Source organism: Corticium candelabrum, chromosome 6, assembly GCF_963422355.1.
Source record: "Corticium candelabrum chromosome 6, ooCorCand1.1, whole genome shotgun sequence".
NCBI lineage: Eukaryota > Metazoa > Porifera > Homoscleromorpha > Homosclerophorida > Plakinidae > Corticium > Corticium candelabrum.
This window is the reverse complement of record NC_085090.1, coordinates 1,903,448-1,924,043: the sequence shown is the minus strand read 5'-3', so window position 1 is coordinate 1,924,043 and position 20,596 is coordinate 1,903,448. Positions and strand designations below refer to the sequence as shown.

Genomic DNA, 20,596 nt, shown 5'->3' with positions numbered 1-20,596 from the left:
CTGTTGCACGCGCCAGACGGCGCGCTGAACGTTTCTCTTCAGATATTAAACGAACAAGCATAAACAAATACTCAAGCACAAGCATGTTCTCTAGGTAAGCCGTGGTATTGAGGAATTCTGGTTCAAAGTCTGGCGGGAAACAGCCCTACCAACAACATTTTACTTTAGAGAGGAACCACTGACGGCAAGAAGGCAGATCTTCATAATATCTTCGCATTCACATTCGTCATTCTGGTTATATCCATAGCAGTCATCCGTAAACGCATTGATTTGTTTGCAGTGGGCGGATCTTAATCCACCAGGAAGCACGGAGCAGGCGCATGGGCGTTACACATCACAGAAACATTGCTCGTTCTTGTATACAGAAGCGAAGATAGCGGAGTAACTTATACCAATCGGTTTGTCTTGGTAAGATCTACTCATACCAGTTAAGTTCATTTTTGTTGGACTTCCCCTTTAATGACCTACTTGAATGGAGAAAAAATTTGAGTCTCCAACTTCAGGGCATATTACCTTCAATAGGATATATGAATAGATTACTTCTTGCTTGTTTATCATCTGCAATCTGATGGCTATGCTTTTCTACAGTTTGAATCTAGTCTCACTTAGCCAGACCTTTTGCTGTCTTCATAATTCTGGTGAGAAGGGTTTGAGGAAGAGCCTTTGAGGCAGTTGTTCTACCTCTCTCGTTATCCCACCGCATTCTGGTGGGGTAAAAAGGTGTCTAAATTGTGCTACTGTCTCTCAATCCTAAGAAACCACAAATGCATCAATTGCCTCTGCACTGTACTCTATCTTCTGGAGTTGCTGCTCTTCCAGATCTTCAGGTATACTTGCTTTCACGGGGTGACACAATGATAACCTAAGTACAAGTATAAATCAGCAATTTGCTGTAACACAAGGCACTTCCAGAATGTCACTGATGTATTGTCCCATGTATAACTGAGTGAGTGGTAACAATGTGATTTGTTTTTCGTGGAAGCGTATTCACTCTTGTTGAAGGTGCCACTAGCCACCTCAATGGTTAAAGGAGAACTCCCACGATTTTCAAGTTGGGGTCAGAGACAAGTCCCTTCCATAAACCGACAATTCGAAGGGACATAGGTTTTGTGCACGACATCTTCAAGGCAGGAGAAACGTTGAAAGAAAGGGGCGTGTTGGGTAAGCGAGGTACATGACGTTATTGGTGCAAAGCCACACGCGCATGCCATCGGGTTAGATGCAGTTGCGGACGGATTCGAACGCATACGCATTGTTCTTTCCTGTCTGGTGTTCGACCTTACAGTTTTGAGCCAGAGTATGGACCTACTCAGCGTGACATCAACGCAGTTGAATACATTGACGGCCATGACGGCAGACAGATCACCGGCGAAGATCTGTCTGATGAGAATGAAAATCGAGTTGGGAACACTGCTTGGTGCAGGTGCAACAGGTGTTCTGTGATGCCTAACGTAGCTGAGTGCTTGTGCTGCCAGGAAGTGGACGAACTAGGGTATAGGGTGGAAGCTTCAGGATCTGATCTGTAATTATTACACAGCATGAGAACTTCCTTGCTGTGTGTCTCAATGAAGACGTTCTTCGAACAGCTGTAGTCTTAATGACCGATTGGCGACGGGATCCCATCAGAGAGCCACTAACTTCCAGGTGAGTAGCACCTAGACGAACTTGGACAGGCTTGCAGGGGCGGATATAGGGAGGGTGCACCGGGTGCACGTGCACCCCCCTCCGCCAGTCTTGAGGAAGGTCTAGATAGCCACGAAGTTCCATACCCATTTTCTTGCGGCGCACTCACGTAGCAGAAATATGTGGGTGCACGAAGAATTGCGTCTGGGTACAGAGTACGAGCTAATGCGAAGATTATCGATCACGTGTCCATCTCGTGTTTGACTGACAACCTGACTGACAACTGTGAACTGCGCACTGTGTCGCTGCGTGGAACCGCGAGTTTGTATTTCCCGTATATACGTTGCCACGTGCAGTGTTCGTGTCCTAGCGTGGGGTCGATTGCAAACCGTAAGTGACAGCGCGTGGTTGCTGCATGCTGTCCTATTACGGGCTTACTAGAGATGATCGTTCTTGTGACAGGCTCATTGTACTGTAAAGTCTGACATGGCTTCCCGTAGTCGTCCTTCCAACCCTCAGTCTCAGACTCTCACGAAGTATTTTGGCTCTGTGTCAAAGCGGCCTCGCTTGGATGAGGAGGACAGACGACCGGACTCTACAAAGTAAGTCGGTGTGGACTAGCAAACCAGAGTGCTAACCACTCGACCAATATGTATGTATGTATGTAGGTAGGTAGGTAGGTAGGTAGGTAGGTGGGTGGGTGGGTGAGTGGGTGGGTGGGTGGGTGGGTGGGTGGGTGGGTAGGTAGGTAGGTAGGTAGGTAGGTAGGTAGGTAGGTTTATTTCGATATAAGACTGGCACTAGTACAAGAGACGAGAACTACAACGCTACTACTGGTACAGAAGACTAACGATAAGGTCCAACAGAGTGATTAATTAGTGCACATAACTTTGAGTAGTAAAATCAAAGTCAGCAGAAACAGGCAAAGAAGATGAGTTAACGAGTCTGTCCACTTTCTTAAGAATGGTAGGTAGGTAGGTAGGTAGGTAGGTAGGTAGGTAGGTAGGTAGGTAGGTAGGTAGGTAGGTAGGTAGGTAGGTAGGTAGGTAGGTAGGTAGGTAGGTAGGTAGGTATCTAAGTACGTATTTAGGTTAGGATATGGTGTTGGTACGGCAGCAAATAACGTTTGTGATAAGGATGCTCATGCAAATGTTTTCATCCAGGGTACCGGATGATGGAGGTGACGATCTGCATGGAGACAACAGTAGCTTACCATCACTGGAAAGACCAGACGATGCCACTTTTATCCATCCAGCTGTGTCTTCCGGAGATTTTGCTAGAATTGTACAGTTGAAGGAAGAACGAACTCTGACAGATCAGGAAAAGTACCATCTACTTACTAACCATTTCCGGCCCAGCGCTACCTACCGCTTTCCATCTGTTCTTTATGGGAAGAAGAAGCGTGCATTTCAACATGACTGGCTTCACCAATATAACGGTCTTGTGTATTCTGAGACAATGCAGGGAAGCTACTGCAAATACTGTGTCCTGTTTGGTCAAGCTGCGTACTCTGTGTACAGTTTTACCGGTACTCTGATTAGTAAACCACTCACTAATCTCCAGAAGGCCAGTGAGAAGCTGCGTAACCATTTCATTGGTGTCGGAGGGAGTTCAGCAAGGAAGTACCACTTACAAGCTGTTGAAAAGGCAGAGAATTTTAAGGCTGTGATGGAAAAGAAACAGTTGCCAGTTGACCAGCAACTTTCCAGCCTTCGAGCTCAGCGTATTGCCAAAAACAGAGAAATCCTAAGATCTGTAGCAGAAACTGTTATACTTTGTGGCAGGCAAGGGCTTGCTTTGAGAGGCCATCGCGATGATTGGAAGTGGTTAGAGAAAACGCCATACACTAATCACGGAAATTTCATGGCCCTACTTCAGTTTCGGATTCAGAGTGGAGACAAAGTTTTAGCTGATCACCTTCAATCTGGTGGTTACCAAGGAAACGCTCTGTACACAAGCAAAACCATTCAAAATGAGTTGATTGACGTATGTGATCATATAATCCGCACCCGCATTTTAAACGAAGTCCGAGATGCCCCTTTTTTCTCAATCATGGCAGACGAAGCAACAGATGCTGCCAATAAGGAGCAGCTGGCTATCAGTGTCCAGTATGTGAAGGAGGCTACACGAAGTATCGAAGAGCGATTCTTAGGTTTTAGTGAGTGTGTTACTGGCGTAACTGGAGAAGCCATAGCAGATCGCATTCTTCAGCATCTAGTCGACTGGCAGCTTCCAGCCGATAATCTCATCGGTCAGACGTACGATGGTGCCGGAGCCATGGCTGGAAGAAAGAAAGGAGCAGCAGCACGCATAACACAGCTCTACCCAAAGGCTCTTTATACGCATTGCAATGCGCATGTTCTCAACCTTTGTGTGGTAAAATGTTGTCGCATTCGTGAAATCCAGAATGCCATGGACACCGCTGACAGGATTTGCCGTTTCTTTGCCAACTCGCCAAAGAGACAGCTTGCTTTAGAAAAGTCGATAGGAGCGGTTTTGGATGGTGAGCATCGCAAAAGAATAAAGTCACTTTGCAAAACTAGATGGGTGGAAAGGCACCAGGCCTTTGAGGTCTTCGCAGATCTCTTACAGCCATTGATTTTCTGTTTGGAAGAGATCAAAGATTCGGTGGAGTGGAACAGAGAACCAGAGCTGATGCACAGTCATTCTTTCTGGCTTTAACAAGATTTCCGTTCATCTTCACTTTAATACTGACAAAGGATGTTTTAGCGTACACTAAAGCCCTGAGTGTCAAGTTGCAGGGCCGTTATGTTGACATAGTGAAGGCATACCAGGAAATAAGGTTTGTCACTTCCACACTTCACAGTGCCAGGGTGAATGTCACTACAATCCATTCACGAGTCTATCAAAAGGCTTTGGAAGTAGCCGGTAAGGTTAATGTAGAAGAGAGCTTGCCAAGAACGACTGGACGTCAACAGCACCGCGGCAATGTGCCTGCATCTTCTGCATCCGATTACTACCGGAAACAGCTGACCATCCCTATGCTGGACCATCTCATCAATGAAATGGGTTACCGGTTTAGCGAAAGTTCTTCAGCTGTTGTTTCTCAAATCACGCGTCTTTTGCCACCATCCTTGGCAGTGAGTGACAACATCTTGTCTTCAGCAGATATTCCCGACTTGGTCAAGATGTATGGCGATGATTTACCAGCCGCAGCTGCTCTGGATACGGAGCTTCACAGCTGGACAGTGAAATGGAGCGGGTCGGTACAGTTTGCAGCAGATAAAGATACACCCTCGAAGGTTCTCAACCAAATCGACAAGGACTTCTTTCCAAATGTTGGGCAGCTGTTAAAGATAGCATGCACACTCTCGGTAACAAGTGCGGAGTGCGAACGTTCCATTAGCCGTCTGCGGTTTTTGAAAACTTGCATGCGTAGCGGCATGGGAGAGTCACGCTTGAATGGCCTAACGCTGCTCCATGTTCACCGGGATATCCCGTGTGATGCTGAAGCCGTTGTGGAAGAATTTGCAAAGCGAAACCCACGGCGGCTTCAGCTGTCCGAGTTTTGTTAGCAATGGTTTGTTTGTTAAATAGTTATGTGAGAGATCTGCCTTGAATATATTACAACTACTTGCTTCACGTTATACTGCAATTTTCGTACCGTCCTGAAGAAATTCTCTTTTGACTCTGTGTACCCCGGGCCCCCGTTTAACTCCTGTATCCGCGCTTGAGCTGTTTGACTCGCCCCCATAGTGGACTGCTTGTCTTTGATGGTTGCAGTCAACATCGAGACAACAGATCTACCGTCATTTTTGGTTGCAAAGTCTACTTTCACCTTATACTACTTCCCTGAAATGGGTGTGGTCTAGCGTTTCATGTCCGTGCACCCCCTCTCCTCAGATCCTGGATCCGCCCCTGGCTTGCCTATATGTAAAATTTTCACACAGGCTGCTGCGACTAACTGTGTACAGGTAATTTACTTGCTGGGTGCACGAGAGGCTGGGCAAGGGTATCAGACATGTCATTCCAGCATGCGTTGTAGGACTCAAAGTGATCCGAACAAACACGGCTGTTTTTTGAGCTAGGCGGATCCACCAGACGTAACTTTGGTAGCCATGATTCTAGCAAATCTGGCTTCTTGATAGGAAGCCTGAAGAAGCTGACACCTCTGGCGATGTCGCTGCTGTTGTGGCTACAGCCAAAAGCAATGCAGTGGACCATTTCAAGTCGAATAAGCCAGATAGATAGCACGCCTTGTGCACAACACGTGGAGGTCATGCACCAACTGCATCATCAACCACGCCTACACTAACACTCCCTCTTTTTGCGGTGCTTTTCCTACGTTAAAGAAGCCATGGAGGGAACTCAAAGTTTTTGAGTGCAGTCAAGATAAAAAAATCTTGTATCTGACCCCAACTTGAAAATCTTGGGAGTTCTCCTTTAAGTTATTTTTTAGAAACAAGTTTTGAGTGTGAGGTGTTCTTTAAGTAACATATTTGTTTTGTAACATGAATTTTCTGCTTATGCACGTACGAAGTCTAAACATAAACATGTGATGTGTTGTGGTAAATTTTATATTAAATCATTTAATTAATGTGATAAACCTTGTTTTGAAATAGTTTTGTTATTTTGTCTTTAGTCTATGAAATTCATGTGAATACTGGTGATGTGCGAGGTGGTGGAACTGATGCTAACATCTTTCTTACCGTATTTGGAGAGCATGGCAGTACTCCTAAAACAAAGCTAGAGAATGGGTTAGTCTTTGTTGGAAGACTATTCATTTGAATTCAAAGCAATGTAGCCTGTGTAAGAACACTAGTGTTCTAACTATGATTTATGCTATTGTAATATCTTGTAACCAGTCTGTTTTGTAGTTACTCAAAATTATCATATATGTGTATCATGTTTCATTGAAGTAAGTTTATCAGACAGCCTGAGCAAGACACCTTTTATATACTGAAGTTTGCAACAGCTTAGCTGGATTGCTGTGTGCATATTGGCTACTAATATAACAAGAGCAGTCTTGCTCTAGAACAGTTTTGTTTGACATGGCAGTTGACTGTGACATGTTGTCGTGTTTGTTGATTGCCTTTTCCTACATTGATATATAATGGTTGCTTCTTTTTGTATCTGACAGAGCTCACCTTTGCATGAGTCATGATGTACAAATCTTTGTATACTTTCCTATGAAAGAACAGTGAAAGTTACATGTGATCAATCATTTTGTGATACAAATGAAATTGGGAGTTTAACGGCAACCACTTACTACATTTAATTTGTGTTAATAAAGAAGGCAACATTTGCATAAATAGAAGCAGACAAGATTACAGACACCACTTCATTGTGTCATTTCGTTGGCCACTTGTTACTGAATATTTGATCTTCAGAATTGGCTACTTATTTTTGGATCTTGTTTGTGAGAATTTGTTTCAATGGGCTGTTGTTTGTGATGATTGGATTTTAATTGGATGTTGTTTGCGAGAATATTTTAAATTGGCTGTTGTGACATTACTAGGAGCTGTAAGTGTACACTCGTGTGCTTTTCTCTTTTCATTATGCTTCTTTGCTGTTTGTTGTTTGTCAGTTTCTACATAAAAATGTCAATAAATGATGTCATCTTTTTTCATTAAATGCACTGGTAAGTGAGTAAACAGAGTTATGTACTAGAAAAGACAGCTGTTGCTGTGGTGGTTCTCTTATTATTGCAATGTGTATGCCACAATAATTATGGTTTTACTTTGTTTGCTGGAATGCTGTTTCTTGGAGATATACATTACGTTACCATTTTTATCTATGGTTTAGAAGTTGCTTTTATAATGTGAGTGAATTTGGTAGCATTCATATTAAGTTGTTGCATGTAAGTATATATAGACTGGCATAAGGAGTAGCTATGAGACGACCTTTTAATTAAGGTAATTGCTTTGTGATTAGGCAGAGTAGCAACTTTGAGCGTGGAAAATCATCTGCTTTCAAGATGCAATGTCACTCACTGGGTAAACTGAAGAAAATTAGAATAGAGCATGACAACACTGGTTTTGGTCCTGGCTGGTTTCTTGATCGTGTCACAATGGCTGACACTAACAATCCAGAGAAAGTTTGTTATTTCAATTGTGGGCAATGGCTGGCAAGGGATGAAGGAGATGGGGAGATCAAGAGAGACATAGCAGCATCTGATGAACCAACAGTTACACCAGCAGGTAAACTTGATCAATAGTAACTTTTATTGGAATTGTAATATGTCTGTGAATACCAAACATTTGTACAAGAACTTGAAATATTTTAACTGGAGCATACCTGACATAGTTCTTCTGTATAATAGATTGCATGTTTAATTTTAGTAGTGGAATTGAAGTAATTTTTAGTTGATTTATTCTATTGTATTTATTGAAAAACCACTTCTAAACCTTGGATTGATCGGCAGTTTATTTTAAGCTGATGAAAACTATTTTGCTTTGTCCTACAAGTGACTGAAGTTGTTGAGTACATTGTGCTAGTGCTATGTTAATGATATATGTACTCTAGCTTTACATGCTGACTTTGCTATTTTGTAGCTGTACGATATACAGTGAAAACACAGACAGGGGATAAACGAGGTGCTGGTACTGATGCCAATGTTTTTGTCACTATATTTGGGAAAGATGGAGATACAGGAGAAAGACGTTTGGACAATTCAAAGAACAACTTTGAGCGAAAAAGGTGAATGCAGTTATAGAATATAATAGTGATGATGAGCTAGCATTTGGCTTTACTTTGTAGAATTGATCAATTTGTTTTGGAGTCAACTTATCTTGGTCAGTTAGAGCGTGTTCGTATTTCTCATGATAACAGTGGATTTGGCCCTGGATGGTATCTTGACAAGGTACTTATGACATGTTTGTAAGTAGCATGGATAGGGACAGACTCTTGTTTTTCCAGCTGTTGTTGTAGCCCCAATGTTTTATTGATTTGTATGAGGGCTCTGAGCATTTTATTCACAAGTGTGAACTACAAATGTGGGCTCTGAGCATTTATGTGAACTGTGAATTCCACAAATTTAGTATTTTGTTTCACGGTTTGATTGAAATAGTTCTGCCAGTCATTTGTGGCTTGTCTTTAACTGGAAATTCTTACTTACCAAGAAAATCCAAATAGTTTTAGTTTGTTCAAAGTCTGTCTTATTGGTAGTTTCTTACAGAACATGATGTCACTGAGTCAGAGCAACTGTTGGTTTTCACTGATTCATCATCTGCTAGTAGGAATTTACATGACGATGACCAAAGATGCTGTCTTCTCTCTCTCTCTGTAGCTGCAGATTTCTTTCTCCTAGCTAGCGACCCTTACATCTTCTAAGGCAATCCTATCCCAGCAAAATAGTCAATATCATCGAAACGGTGTTGTCAGAAACCATCTAAACAAGCATGCTACTGTCACGTGACAGTTAAACCTAAACTACTTTGCTAAACCTACTTTGAAGCAGGTTTAAAAAGCGTTTTAGGTTTAAAATATAACTGGTTTAGTGCAGGTGGAAACAGGTCAATTCTTAAACCAGTTTAGCTTAAACCACTTGTTAAACCAGTTTAGGCACTAGTGGAAACATGCCCTTATGTACTAGACGTCAATAGGAGATAAAATTGATGGGCTATGGCCACACTATTTGCTATACATACCTGGTACATACCAGTGCTGGGTGATAATGGAATAACCTATATCGCAATAATTGGACCAAAATTTATTGTGATAACGATAATATTGCAATAATGGTATTGATTTCAACGGTGGACTGTATAACCTACAGGTTTTGTATTATAATCAAAAACTACATCTAAACTTCTGATACTTAAAATTTGAGAACTAAAAGGTTTAGCAAAAACACCATATTTAGCACCTATGAAACCCTTGTTCCATTGACTACTTGTCTAGTAGTGCTAGTGGTAAAGGCTCTCTCTGAAAGCACTGATGTTGCTAGAATACACAAATACTTCCAGGTAGCTCTTCTCAAGTAGGGATATAACTTGTGATTTTCAGATGACAATGTCAGTGGTTCTTCTGACTTAACATCAAGACCACTCCACCTGGTAATTTGTGAAAGAGTCAATACATGAAGATATTGCTGTTTTTTAATTAAGAGTGATATTGATTCTATCAAAATATAAAATGTATGTATGTATGCAGAACGGAATATAATGTTTTCAAGTCAGTCAGACATGAGTTTGCCCCCCTTCTTCTACGAATGTACCACACTATGCGGTTGTTCAGCCCCCATTTAATGTGTGACACTTTGCATTTAATGGACTTACACGAACTTACAAAAATATAATTTAACACATGTAATTGTGCTTGTTGGTCTGCATTTCCACTGAAAAAGTGCAACACAAGAGTGTTTTGTAAAATGTAATTGCAAACTTATCCAATAAAATGTAAGATGTTATATTATTATATTTTTAACTAGACTCTAATAAATAGCACGGTATGTACCATTATGGATGTAGTTCATTCAACGTGTTTTTCCTCGCTAAGCTGTACTTACACATGCTGTTACGAACTGCGATGTTACAGGTTCAGAACAATAGAACAATATGGTAGTTGATAATGTTAACAGGTTCAGAGCAATAGAACAATATGGTAGTTGATATCACTGACCCAACTTCAGCCTTGGTTTTTAGACTAAACCCTTTAGGGAATAGCACTGTCAAGGTGTTAAGCTAGATGCAGTATCTTTGTGTACTTGTTTAAAGGTGCCTGCTCACGAATTCACGTGCACACACAGACAAACCCACGCAAACCTGAAATTGTGCCTTTGTCCACACATTTACCATTTACCAGTTTGAGATAGCTTGCTGTTGAACGACAAAGCGATTTCTCAATCTTTTTTTGTTGTTGCACATGACCCATAAATGGGTCTATATACGGCTCTGCCAATAGCTAGCATGTACGATAGATGCACGATCCGTGTTGTCAGTGACATCCGGCACCTCTCAGTGGCTACTTTTATGCTCTGAGTTTTGGATGCCATCACAATAGTGCACGATAATGCTCTGGTTTCCACTCATTTCTGGGTCTCTTGCAACAAGAAAACAATCGAGAAAGTGCTTTGTTATTCAATGCCAAGCTATAAGCAAGGTAAACGTGTGGATGAAGAACTTAACACACATGTTGTTAACTTTTTCGAAATGTCAAGTACAAGGAGCGAAACCGCTGTGGCAGAGAAGAATGCAATTCGCATTTCTCTTTGTACTAGGAATAAAGGCTGTATGTCATAGAGCGTGGTTCACCCTACGATGTTCACTTGCTCTGCTTTGTTAGGACACAACTTGAAATCATGACACATTTCAAGTTTGCATGGGTGTGTCTGCACATGCGCGGTGAATTGTGTGCGAACACCTTTAATAAGGTGTTTGTGCTACTGTAACCTGCTTTTAAACCTCACTTGCGTACAATAGGTATAACTAGAAAAAGGGCAATTTTTTGTCAACCGGCAATGAACTCACCCAACCAGCAAATGTTGGCATTGCCGGCTCTGTCGAAGACACTGTGTATAACCATTTTTTGGCTACAACACAGTTCAATCAACTGTCAGACCTGGAAGATGACTCTACTGCTTGTGTAGTGCAGACAATGAAATTTCCTCCGTCTAATAGGGTCAGTGTCTCTGTTTTTAAATGCAGTCAGATATACTGTACATTATGCTGTTACAGAACATGCTATTTTATTTAAGAGTATAAAGATAGCAACTATTTGTGTATCACAGATATTCCTCCTGCATTTTCTTTTTTCTTTTATTTTTTCACATGTGGGAATGCTTTTGCAACCACGGGTGACACAACAAAACAAAGAAAATACTGATGGCCTTATTGCGCTAAACAGTTAACTTCACCATAAAATATATACTGGGCGGGAGGAGTAAGTGATATCAAAATGGAAAGACACTGTCTTTCATAGCAAATAACTGAAGTGCATGAATGGCATGAAACCAGACAGCTAAGTGCAAATTGTACATTAACCCGACCTCTGCTTTGCTGAATGCTGTTTTACGCTATGCTATAGCTTATTCTACAGGTACAGTATGCTAACCTTAAGTCTCCATCCAGAGTTAACTGTTACTAATCTCAAATTACCAATATAAAGATCTGACTTACAGTAAGCTATTACTGCTTCCTCTACAACTGTAATGTGCATATTTTGTTTAGTATGTTAGGGCCTTTATTCAAAAGATGCCATTTATTTAAAGATACAAACATAAAATGCTTATACAAATATCTGGATTTGTAATACAACAATGTCACTACGGTAATTGTCAATTATGGGGTGGCACTGAGTCTTATGTGGCATGAATGTCAGTGCACTGCTTTTAATCGTGATTGTGTTAAGGTTATTATTGAAGACCCTGTAGCTGGTGAGAGTTATGAGTTTCCTTGCTATCGATGGTTGGCAAAAGATGAAGATGATGGTCAAATATCAAGAGAATTGGTATCCAAGCAACCAGGTGATAATGCTGAACATGTTGACTCACCACCTCCAGGTACATGGTTAGTTCTACATTGCATGTTGCTGAGCCTTTGCAACTTTTGTTGATGTCTTAACTAGTCTAGTCTTTTGTGGCAAAACTCATCTGTTTTTGGTAACCGTAGATGGGGAAGAATGATGAAACTTTATGCAAGGACATTTCTCAGTACTCTTTTTTGTGCATTTACCACCTTTTTGCTTCTAAGCACACTAGTGGGGTAAAATGTAATTAATTGACACTCGACGAAGTTGATCATGCCTATACTAGTAGATAATCTGTTGGAAGGCAGATGATAGTGTGTCTCTTGTACAAGACACGCACTTTTCTAACTGGTTGGGTTTCTAAACACAAAGAGTACAAGCTAGGATTATATCTAGGTATGAACTCGCATGCAGTTTCCTTAGAAGTTGTAGCAGTGAATCAAACAGTGTCTCATGACAGTCTCAATACAACATGTCTTGCTAACTGTTGTTTACGTTGTCCTTGTTTGGAGAAATGGAGGCATGTAGATATGTCAATAAGTCAGGTTGCTGTACTTTTCATTTATTCTAGGTGTTCCTTATCATGTTCACGTTACAACTGGTGATAAGAGGAACGCTGGTACAGATGCCAATGTGTACATTGTTATGTATGGTGAAGACGATAATGGCCATGAGGTGAACAGTGGAAAGATTCAGCTGGATAACAACAAGAGAAACTTTGTTCGTGGTCGAACTGATCTTTTCAATGTTGAATCAGTTAACAATCTGTGTCCATTGAAGAAAGTTGTTGTTGGTCATGACAATAAAGGAATCGGTGCAGGATGGTATTTAGAAAAGGTCAGCTGCTACAATGCAATTTGCTAAGCAATTTGAGCTGTCGTTGTTGTTTCAGTAGGTATCTAAGACTACTTGCTGCTTAATTTTCATGGGCGTGCTTTAGTGTTTGGAAATATTTACTGTACTTGTGTGTGTGTGTGTGTGTGTGTGTGTGTGTGTGTGTGTGTGTGTGTGTGTGTGTGTGTGTGTGTGTGTGTGTGTGTGTGTGTGTGTGTGTGTGTGTGTGTGTGTGTGTGTGTGTGTGTGTGTGTGTGTGTGTGTGTGTGTGTGTGTGTGTGTGTGTGTGTGTGTGTGTGTGTGTGTGTGTGTGTGTGTGTGTGTGTGTGTGTGTGTGTGTGTGTGTGTGTGTGTGTGTGTGTGTGTGTGTGTGTGTGTGTGTGTGTGTGTGTGTGTGTGTGTGTGTGTGTGTGTGTGTGTGTGTGTGTGTGTGTGTGTGTGTGTGTGTGTGTGTGTGTGTGTGTGTGTGTGTGTGTGTGTGTGTGTGTGTGTGTGTGTGTGTGTGTGTGTGTGTGTGTGTGTGTGTGTGTGTGTGTGTGTGTGTGTGTGTGTGTGTGTGTGTGTGTGTGTGTGTGTGTGTGTGTGTGTGTGTGTGTGTGTGTGTGTGTGTGTGTGTGTGTGTGTGTGTGTGTGTGTGTGTGTGTGTGTGTGTGTGTGTGTGTGTGTGTGTGTGTGTGTGTGTGTGTGTGTGTGTGTGTGTGTGTGTGTGTGTGTGTGTGTGTGTGTGTGTGTGTGTGTGTGTGTGTGTGTGTGTGTGTGTGTGTGTGTGTGTGTGTGTGTGTGTGTGTGTGTGTGTGTGTGTGTGTGTGTGTGTGTGTGTGTGTGTGTGTGTGTGTGTGTGTGTGTGTGTGTGTGTGTGTGTGTGTGTGTAAAACATAGCCTTATCTTCTGTGAGATGAGATGGTCAAGTCTGTGTCTACTATCCTACTTTTGTTACAGAGAGCTCTTCTAGGGCCGTAAAACACAAGATCCTTCTATAGCTACCGTTCCAGTTTAGTTTGTGTGTAGTGTACTGGCAAGATAACTGAACTACGTGTGTGCATGTGTGTGTGTGTGTGTGTGTGTGTGTGTGTGACGTTTGCTTATTTATTTACATTTACATGTTGCAGGTTGTTGTGGAGTGTCTATCGTCTGGTCTCAGTCAAGTTTTTCTGTGTAATGCATGGCTTGACAGAAGTGAAGGAGATGGTCTTATTGAGAGAGAACTGTATGAATTGGACAATTGTAGGCAAATGCGCAAAGCAAGTAAGCTTCACAAGAAATTAGACTTGCATCTGGAGTGCTTTGACACCAAAACTTTGACGAGTTAATTTGATATATTCAATGGCGATGCTAAAGTACTTCATGCATGGGAAATTATATTTCATACGATATGTTTAATGCGGTGGGATGAACATTTGTGCACTTGTTAGAAGAACCATTGATGCTAGATGAAATGCAAGGCAAGATTTGATAGTAACAAACATTTGTATGCCTTTCTCTTCTAATCTAATTACTTGGACATTTGACCTGATCTTTGAGATGTTCATGTTAATTAATGTTATGTGGTGTTAGCATGTATTTAGATTGGCTTGTCTTTGCTAACACATTATAATTTATGTACCACAATGCAAGTCTTGACACCAAACTTTGACAGTTTTCAATATCAAACTTACTGATTTACTGTCTCTGTCTGGTTATAAGAACCAGTATTTTTATCTTGACTGCTGTGATTTGTTTAGAAAATGTGTGGTTTGTGTGTGTGTGGACAACTGATATACGGGGAGCTGGGACTGATGCGCAAGTGATGATTCAAGTGTATGGTGATGTTGGTACAACAGATGTTGTGTTGCTGGGTAATGAAACTGACAACTTTGAGCAAGGGGAGGTGGACAAATTTAAGGTGTGAGGATTGGAGGTCTAAGCATGTATGTTTTTGTTTAGTCTCTTTCTGTGTGTATGTGTGTGTGTGTGTGCGTGTGTTCGGAAAGGTTGAATTATCTGACATTGGCACACCATACAAGCTTCGTGTGGAGCATGACAATGCAAATTTATTCCCTGGCTGGCATCTTGACAAGGTGATTGAGTTGACTCTACGATGTGTTTATATGTGTTTTGTGTGGTAATAGTATATTTTTGAAATGGTAAGAATGTGTGTTTCTATATGGCATGTCGATTTACTATATGCAGCTTACTTGATTTTTACAGAATTAATTAATTTTACAGCATTAATTTTTACAGAAGATAGGTATCGCTTCAACGTAACCAGTGCAGTTGTTGGGATCATACTGATATGGGAAGCACACTGGCTAACCTAATTCTGCTTCTGTAATTACAGGTACTGAATATATATATATATATATATATATATATATATATATATATATATATATATATATATAAACCATATATTGGTATATACAGATAACACAGATAGTCACTAATCAGTCTTGAATTGTACTGCCATAAACGAACAGATAACTGTTCGTGAAATTGCCTGGAAGCTTGGCCCAGAGACAAGCCAGATATATATATATATATATATATATATATATATATATATATATATATATATATATATATAGTATTATTGTTGACTTGGTTGTGACAGAAGCTGTTAGCAATATAGCCCATTCAGTCTACATCAAAAGCTTGCCATCAGTGTTTGACATAGTTCAAGTTGTATATAGCTTTATCTTGGTGGGGAAATGATACTTCTTCCGCTTAACAACCCATGCCAAACTAGCCAATTTCATCCTGTCATAGCCCATGGGCTGATTGCCGTAGTGAGAAGTTTTGCTTTCACCTTTTTAAGAGGAAGATTTCTTGATGTCAATCGACAGAAGACTCAAATTGAAGGCTATCGCACTTTGGCAATTGCGGAAGTGTTTGGTTTTCTTGATACAATTATTTTATTATACACGATTGAAGCGAGCAGACTTAAACTTTGTCTGGCATGCCTGGGCATGCCTGTGCTTTTGTATATATTTCTATTATTAGTCTTACGTTTCTGAGGACTATTTGTAATTTGATAAAGTGTAACTAAATTTTTCTGAAATTCAAATAAGTGTAAACTAAGCACGCAAACTCTGTTTGGAAGTGCGAGGCAGGCCGCATCTGTGTGTCAATCCTACTGTATAGTACACACGTATCTGTTGAACTTGAAGCAATTTGTTGATGCAGCTTTACGTATAGTTAGTGTAATTTTGACGTTGCCATGGACTGTGTCTGTTTATCACACTATGCATGCATGCCTCTAGCATCGATCCTTACTCATACAGTAACATGAATTTCTCATTAAAGAAACCAACAGCAAATGTTACTATTGTAAAAGTTAGCAACACAACTTGATTAATTAAATGCTAAAGTGTTTTCAGCTTTGTAGATAATTTTGTCTTACTTCAATTATTGACATTACATTTACTAGTTATTGTATGGGCACATCGGGGATATTTACCCAAATGATAAGTGATTTGTATCATGCAAGGCCATTGTGTGGTTTGAATTATTGTTTATTTTGCGCTGTGAGTACGTAATCTTACTTCTTACTTGTTTGTCAGTAACCATTCTGTAACTAATTAGACTGAGTCTAAGTGCATTGGTCGTTTAGTAGCTCATTAAAGGCATATCAAATCATCTGCATGTTATCAGCGTACAAACGATTTGTACCCGCTGTAGTGACCAATCAAGGTTGGCAAAACCCACGTGACATGATACAATAAGCTTTGTACAAACCAGCATGTTGTAATAATTGTTTTGCTTACATTTCACTGAGAACAGTTATCATCTTCAACATACAGATCAGTGGCAGGAGGAGCAGTACCCGCCGCATTGACACATTCAGTGATTCTTTGCACTTGCAAGCATCAGTACATTTGATTACACGTGAGAATGATCCAAGAAGCTACTACCAACGTTTGTATTATCAAAATTGCACAAACAAGGCAAACCCTAGATATCTGCAGAATGAAAGAAGGAAAGAGCTTGGTGAATCCACACCTGCAACACAGCGCCGGCTGCAGAAAGCCAATTATAAGTGTGCACAAACCCATTTTCATCAAATGCAGGGGTAGAAGGCACTGTTGATCAAGGATTTTCTTGGTCTTCAGCATGTATACCACTCGTCAATTGCGATCATTAGCAACGACTAATTTCTAGCTTTGTTTGGTGTGTCAGAAATCGAAAAAATTAGACAAACACAATTATGAAAGATCAGATTGCCAAATGGATAACTTTCTTGTTACACTTGTACAAACAGCCATGCAGAGTATGAGGCCAGAGTACACGATGACACACAAGTGTAGAGCTTTTATAGCAGTTTGATGAACTCAATCCATCTTGGCACAGAAAGAATTTCAAGAAATATTGATTAAATATTTTTCAGAAAAGACTAAAGTTTTGGAAACCAAACCTTGCGAATTATACGGAAAGGAGTCATTCACAAGTGTTAATACAATATCACTTGTTGTTTGCTGCAATATCCGATTACATCTTACGCCTATTTACCTCAGCAACTTTCAAGCATACCTTTGGAAACAGTGTCTTTAGCATGGAAGAGTTCCCAGTCCCATTGTGCATGGTTGGGAAATTATTTGATGCAGTATCAACGTATTACAAACGACAAACAGACTCACAGTATCGTGACCACTGATAGGTTCGAATTTCAGGACTGGCAGAACGAACGGACGGTGAACAAGCATGGCGTCTGCGTCTTCTGGACTTCAGCATAGCTAAAACCTGAATCTACTGAAATTACTGTACAGTACCATGGATAACTCTTCTTCCTGCACCTTGGCTCTCTTGAAACTGCTGCGTTGGTGGTTGTTCACCAAGTTGCACTGGTGAAAGATGTCGGTGCTTCGAGAACAACATGCCTGAGTTCAAACAATTGAGTCATCATATTTCCAGCTTTTAATAGTAATTGAAGTCATCGTTCAGTAAGTCATCGTTAATATCCGCTTTTATGCCCTTTTAGCGTGTTACGTCTTTGTTACATCCGGGTTTCTTGAATCTAATAACTACAAAGCCAACGTGAGAGAAGATGATATGTTACTTTTAGCAGCTTAAAAACTGAGGAGCAGGAGTCTACAGGGGATTTAGTTCTTATTGATTACCCAGAAATGAAAACTCACGTACCAGACACCATTTGTGGTAAACCGACCATTTTTGTGAGTACCAACAAATTGAAATGGTCTTAGCACGACATTATCTACTATTTATGAAGTAAAACCTGCCTCTTAAAAGAGTGGGAGCAGAAGTGCAGAAAACAACAGCTTTCACGATCAGCCCAGGGCTATCAGATGGTTTGCTCAGCATGACAGCGTTTGATTTGATTTTTGTATTATCAACAGATGAAATTTAAACTGAGCTAGAGCTAATTCATACACACACAAAAAATTAGCATTCCCAATGGCTAATAAATGGACAAGACAAATCTATTGTCTTTCTAAAGCGAAAGTGATTGGATAATCTCACTATAGTCAGCGACAGGACATTGAAAGTGGCACATTGCTGTTTATATATAGCCATGTACACTGATCTTGTGAGATGTAGGCTTAAGATACAGGTGTATCACACTTTAGTATATTGTATGCATATGTACTAATAGACTTAGTACAGAGTTTTCTGTAGTCTGTTGGTGGTATGCATCTGTACTTTCTAGTTTGTTTGTTTCATTCCTGTGTTATAGATTATTGTTGTCTCTACATTGGCCCATTTTGTGCACCAGTCTGTTCATGTGTGACTGTCCATTTGTTTGTTTGTCTATTAGTTTTCTGTTTATCACTATTTGTATGGTATGGTGGTGCAGCTGTTACCAGTTTACTTATATATATATATATATATATATATATATATATATATATATATATATATATATATATATATATATATATATATATATATATATATATATATATATATATATATATATATATATATATATATATATATATATATATATATATATAAATTGATAGTAGATAAGTTAGCTTTGTTTAGCTATGACATGGATTCTTTTTATATAGTTTAATTTTTAAAAACTTTTATTATATATATATATATATATATATATATATATATATATATATATCAGTTTCATTACTACTATTTGTAATACTGTTCTTTGCATACACGAATGTAGACAGGTTGTTTAACTCCGTTGGTAATTGTTATTAGATTCAACTTGAGAATGTAGCAACTAAGGAACGTTTTCTATTTCATTGTCAGCGCTGGTTGGATCGCACAGAAGATGATGGGGAAATAGTGCGTGAGTTAGCAGCTGAAGGGAATGGCATCACTCCCCTACCAGGTATGCAATTGTGAATCTGCATGTTAGAGTATGTCTACAAACAGAACAAGAAGTGACATGTGGAAAGCTGGTTGTTGTTTCTATTACAGTGCTTCAACCAGATGGGAACAGGGGGCATAGTGCCCCCTTTAGCTGGTTACGTTTTCTCTTATAGATCATTAGTTTATGTGATTGTCTCGTCGCAGTGGTACTAGTATATGCACCAAGCCAATGTTGCATGCCATTTTCTAGCACATGCGTCACCGATGTTAATCTAAAGTTGCAATATGTTATTTTTGAATTCAATTAGATAATTTGACAATTGATTGAATAGTGATACTAATTACACACCCCTCCTGAGTTAGTCTTGGTACTTCAGACTACTTTATATGGGGTGTGTGGGGGTGGGGGTGGGGGTGGTGTGTGTGTGTGTGTGTGCGTGTGTGTGTGTTGTGTGTTGTGTGTAAGAGAGGATCTCCAAGAAAGGCAAGTTGCAGTGCCATTGAATTTTGCTTGCACACGCCAAATCCATGGAGCTTAAAAGTGAGACTGTCGTCGTCTTCCAGATTTCTCTCAGGATGGCGTGATTTCCTGCCGATCAAACCCGTCTCCACTCGCGCACAAATTCCTGAACAGGGCTTTGGATCTCCACAGAATTTAATCTGCCCGTTCCTCACTTTGGACTGTACACACGGTGCGTGCCTTTATTGCCAGCGATGTGGAAAATGACAAGATCTTTTCAAGCATATCCAGGTTTTTGAAAAATACGCCTATAGTTGTTTGCCCATGTACATGCATCAAATAGCTGCCACGTTTAATACGCCTGTTCCCTGCAAAGGCAGCAACATCTTCGAAGTTACGACATCTAAAGGGACTGTCAAAATGACTGCGAGACAAGATCTGCCTGTGTACGTGCATCGAATAGCTACCACGTTTGATACACTTGTTCCGTGCAACAGCAGCAACGTGTTCAAAGTGACGAAAATCCAACAAGACTGTTGAAGTGGCTGCGAACGAGCAACTTCGTAAATATGCGGGGAACCGATTATAGGGATGAATAAGTAACTGCACATGACTTCCAAGTTTCTGTTGCCCGGATATGTATCTCTAAAGGTATTTCTTGGAACGGGACACTCAGTTACAGTCTTTTTTTTTTCTTCAACTGGATACTAAACAGTCTATCTAATCAGCCTGGGCAAAGAATGGGATCTCATCTAGTCTTAATCTATAATACCCACGTTTGTTAGGAACAGTAACAAGCACCAGTTTGTGTGATATTGCCAGATGCTGTTTGCTGCCAGTCGACTACAAACGAATGGGAGAACATAGGAAATGAGTGACGTGCTGAATCCGGTAGAGAAACAGGCAAGGACATCACAACCCTGTACTGAATAGCTTCAAGCAAGCAATTAAAGGGTTTTCAAGGCTTCACCTAAAGTAGAC

At 40.3% G+C, this 20,596-nt stretch overlaps 1 protein-coding gene across 3 annotated transcripts in view; it reads left to right on the top strand.

Moving 5' to 3' along the window:
- The window catches only part of LOC134180693 (lipoxygenase homology domain-containing protein 1-like), a 55,355-nt gene that overhangs the window by 7,431 nt on the left and 27,328 nt on the right, over nt 1-20,596 (top strand). For 2 of the 3 annotated variants that reach the window (XM_062647877.1, XM_062647878.1), the window contains exons 7-16: nt 6,227-6,341; nt 7,519-7,784; nt 8,139-8,283; nt 8,344-8,446; nt 11,935-12,085; nt 12,623-12,888; nt 13,995-14,130; nt 14,607-14,767; nt 14,856-14,942; nt 19,042-19,174. In XM_062647877.1, the coding sequence (XP_062503861.1) occupies nt 6,227-6,341; nt 7,519-7,784; nt 8,139-8,283; nt 8,344-8,446; nt 11,935-12,085; nt 12,623-12,888; nt 13,995-14,130; nt 14,607-14,767; nt 14,856-14,942; nt 19,042-19,174 (1,563 nt within the window). The remainder of the gene's footprint in view (nt 1-6,226; nt 6,342-7,518; nt 7,785-8,138; nt 8,284-8,343; nt 8,447-11,934; nt 12,086-12,622; nt 12,889-13,994; nt 14,131-14,606; nt 14,768-14,855; nt 14,943-19,041; nt 19,175-20,596) is intronic. The other variant, XM_062647879.1, reaches the window with a different exon arrangement.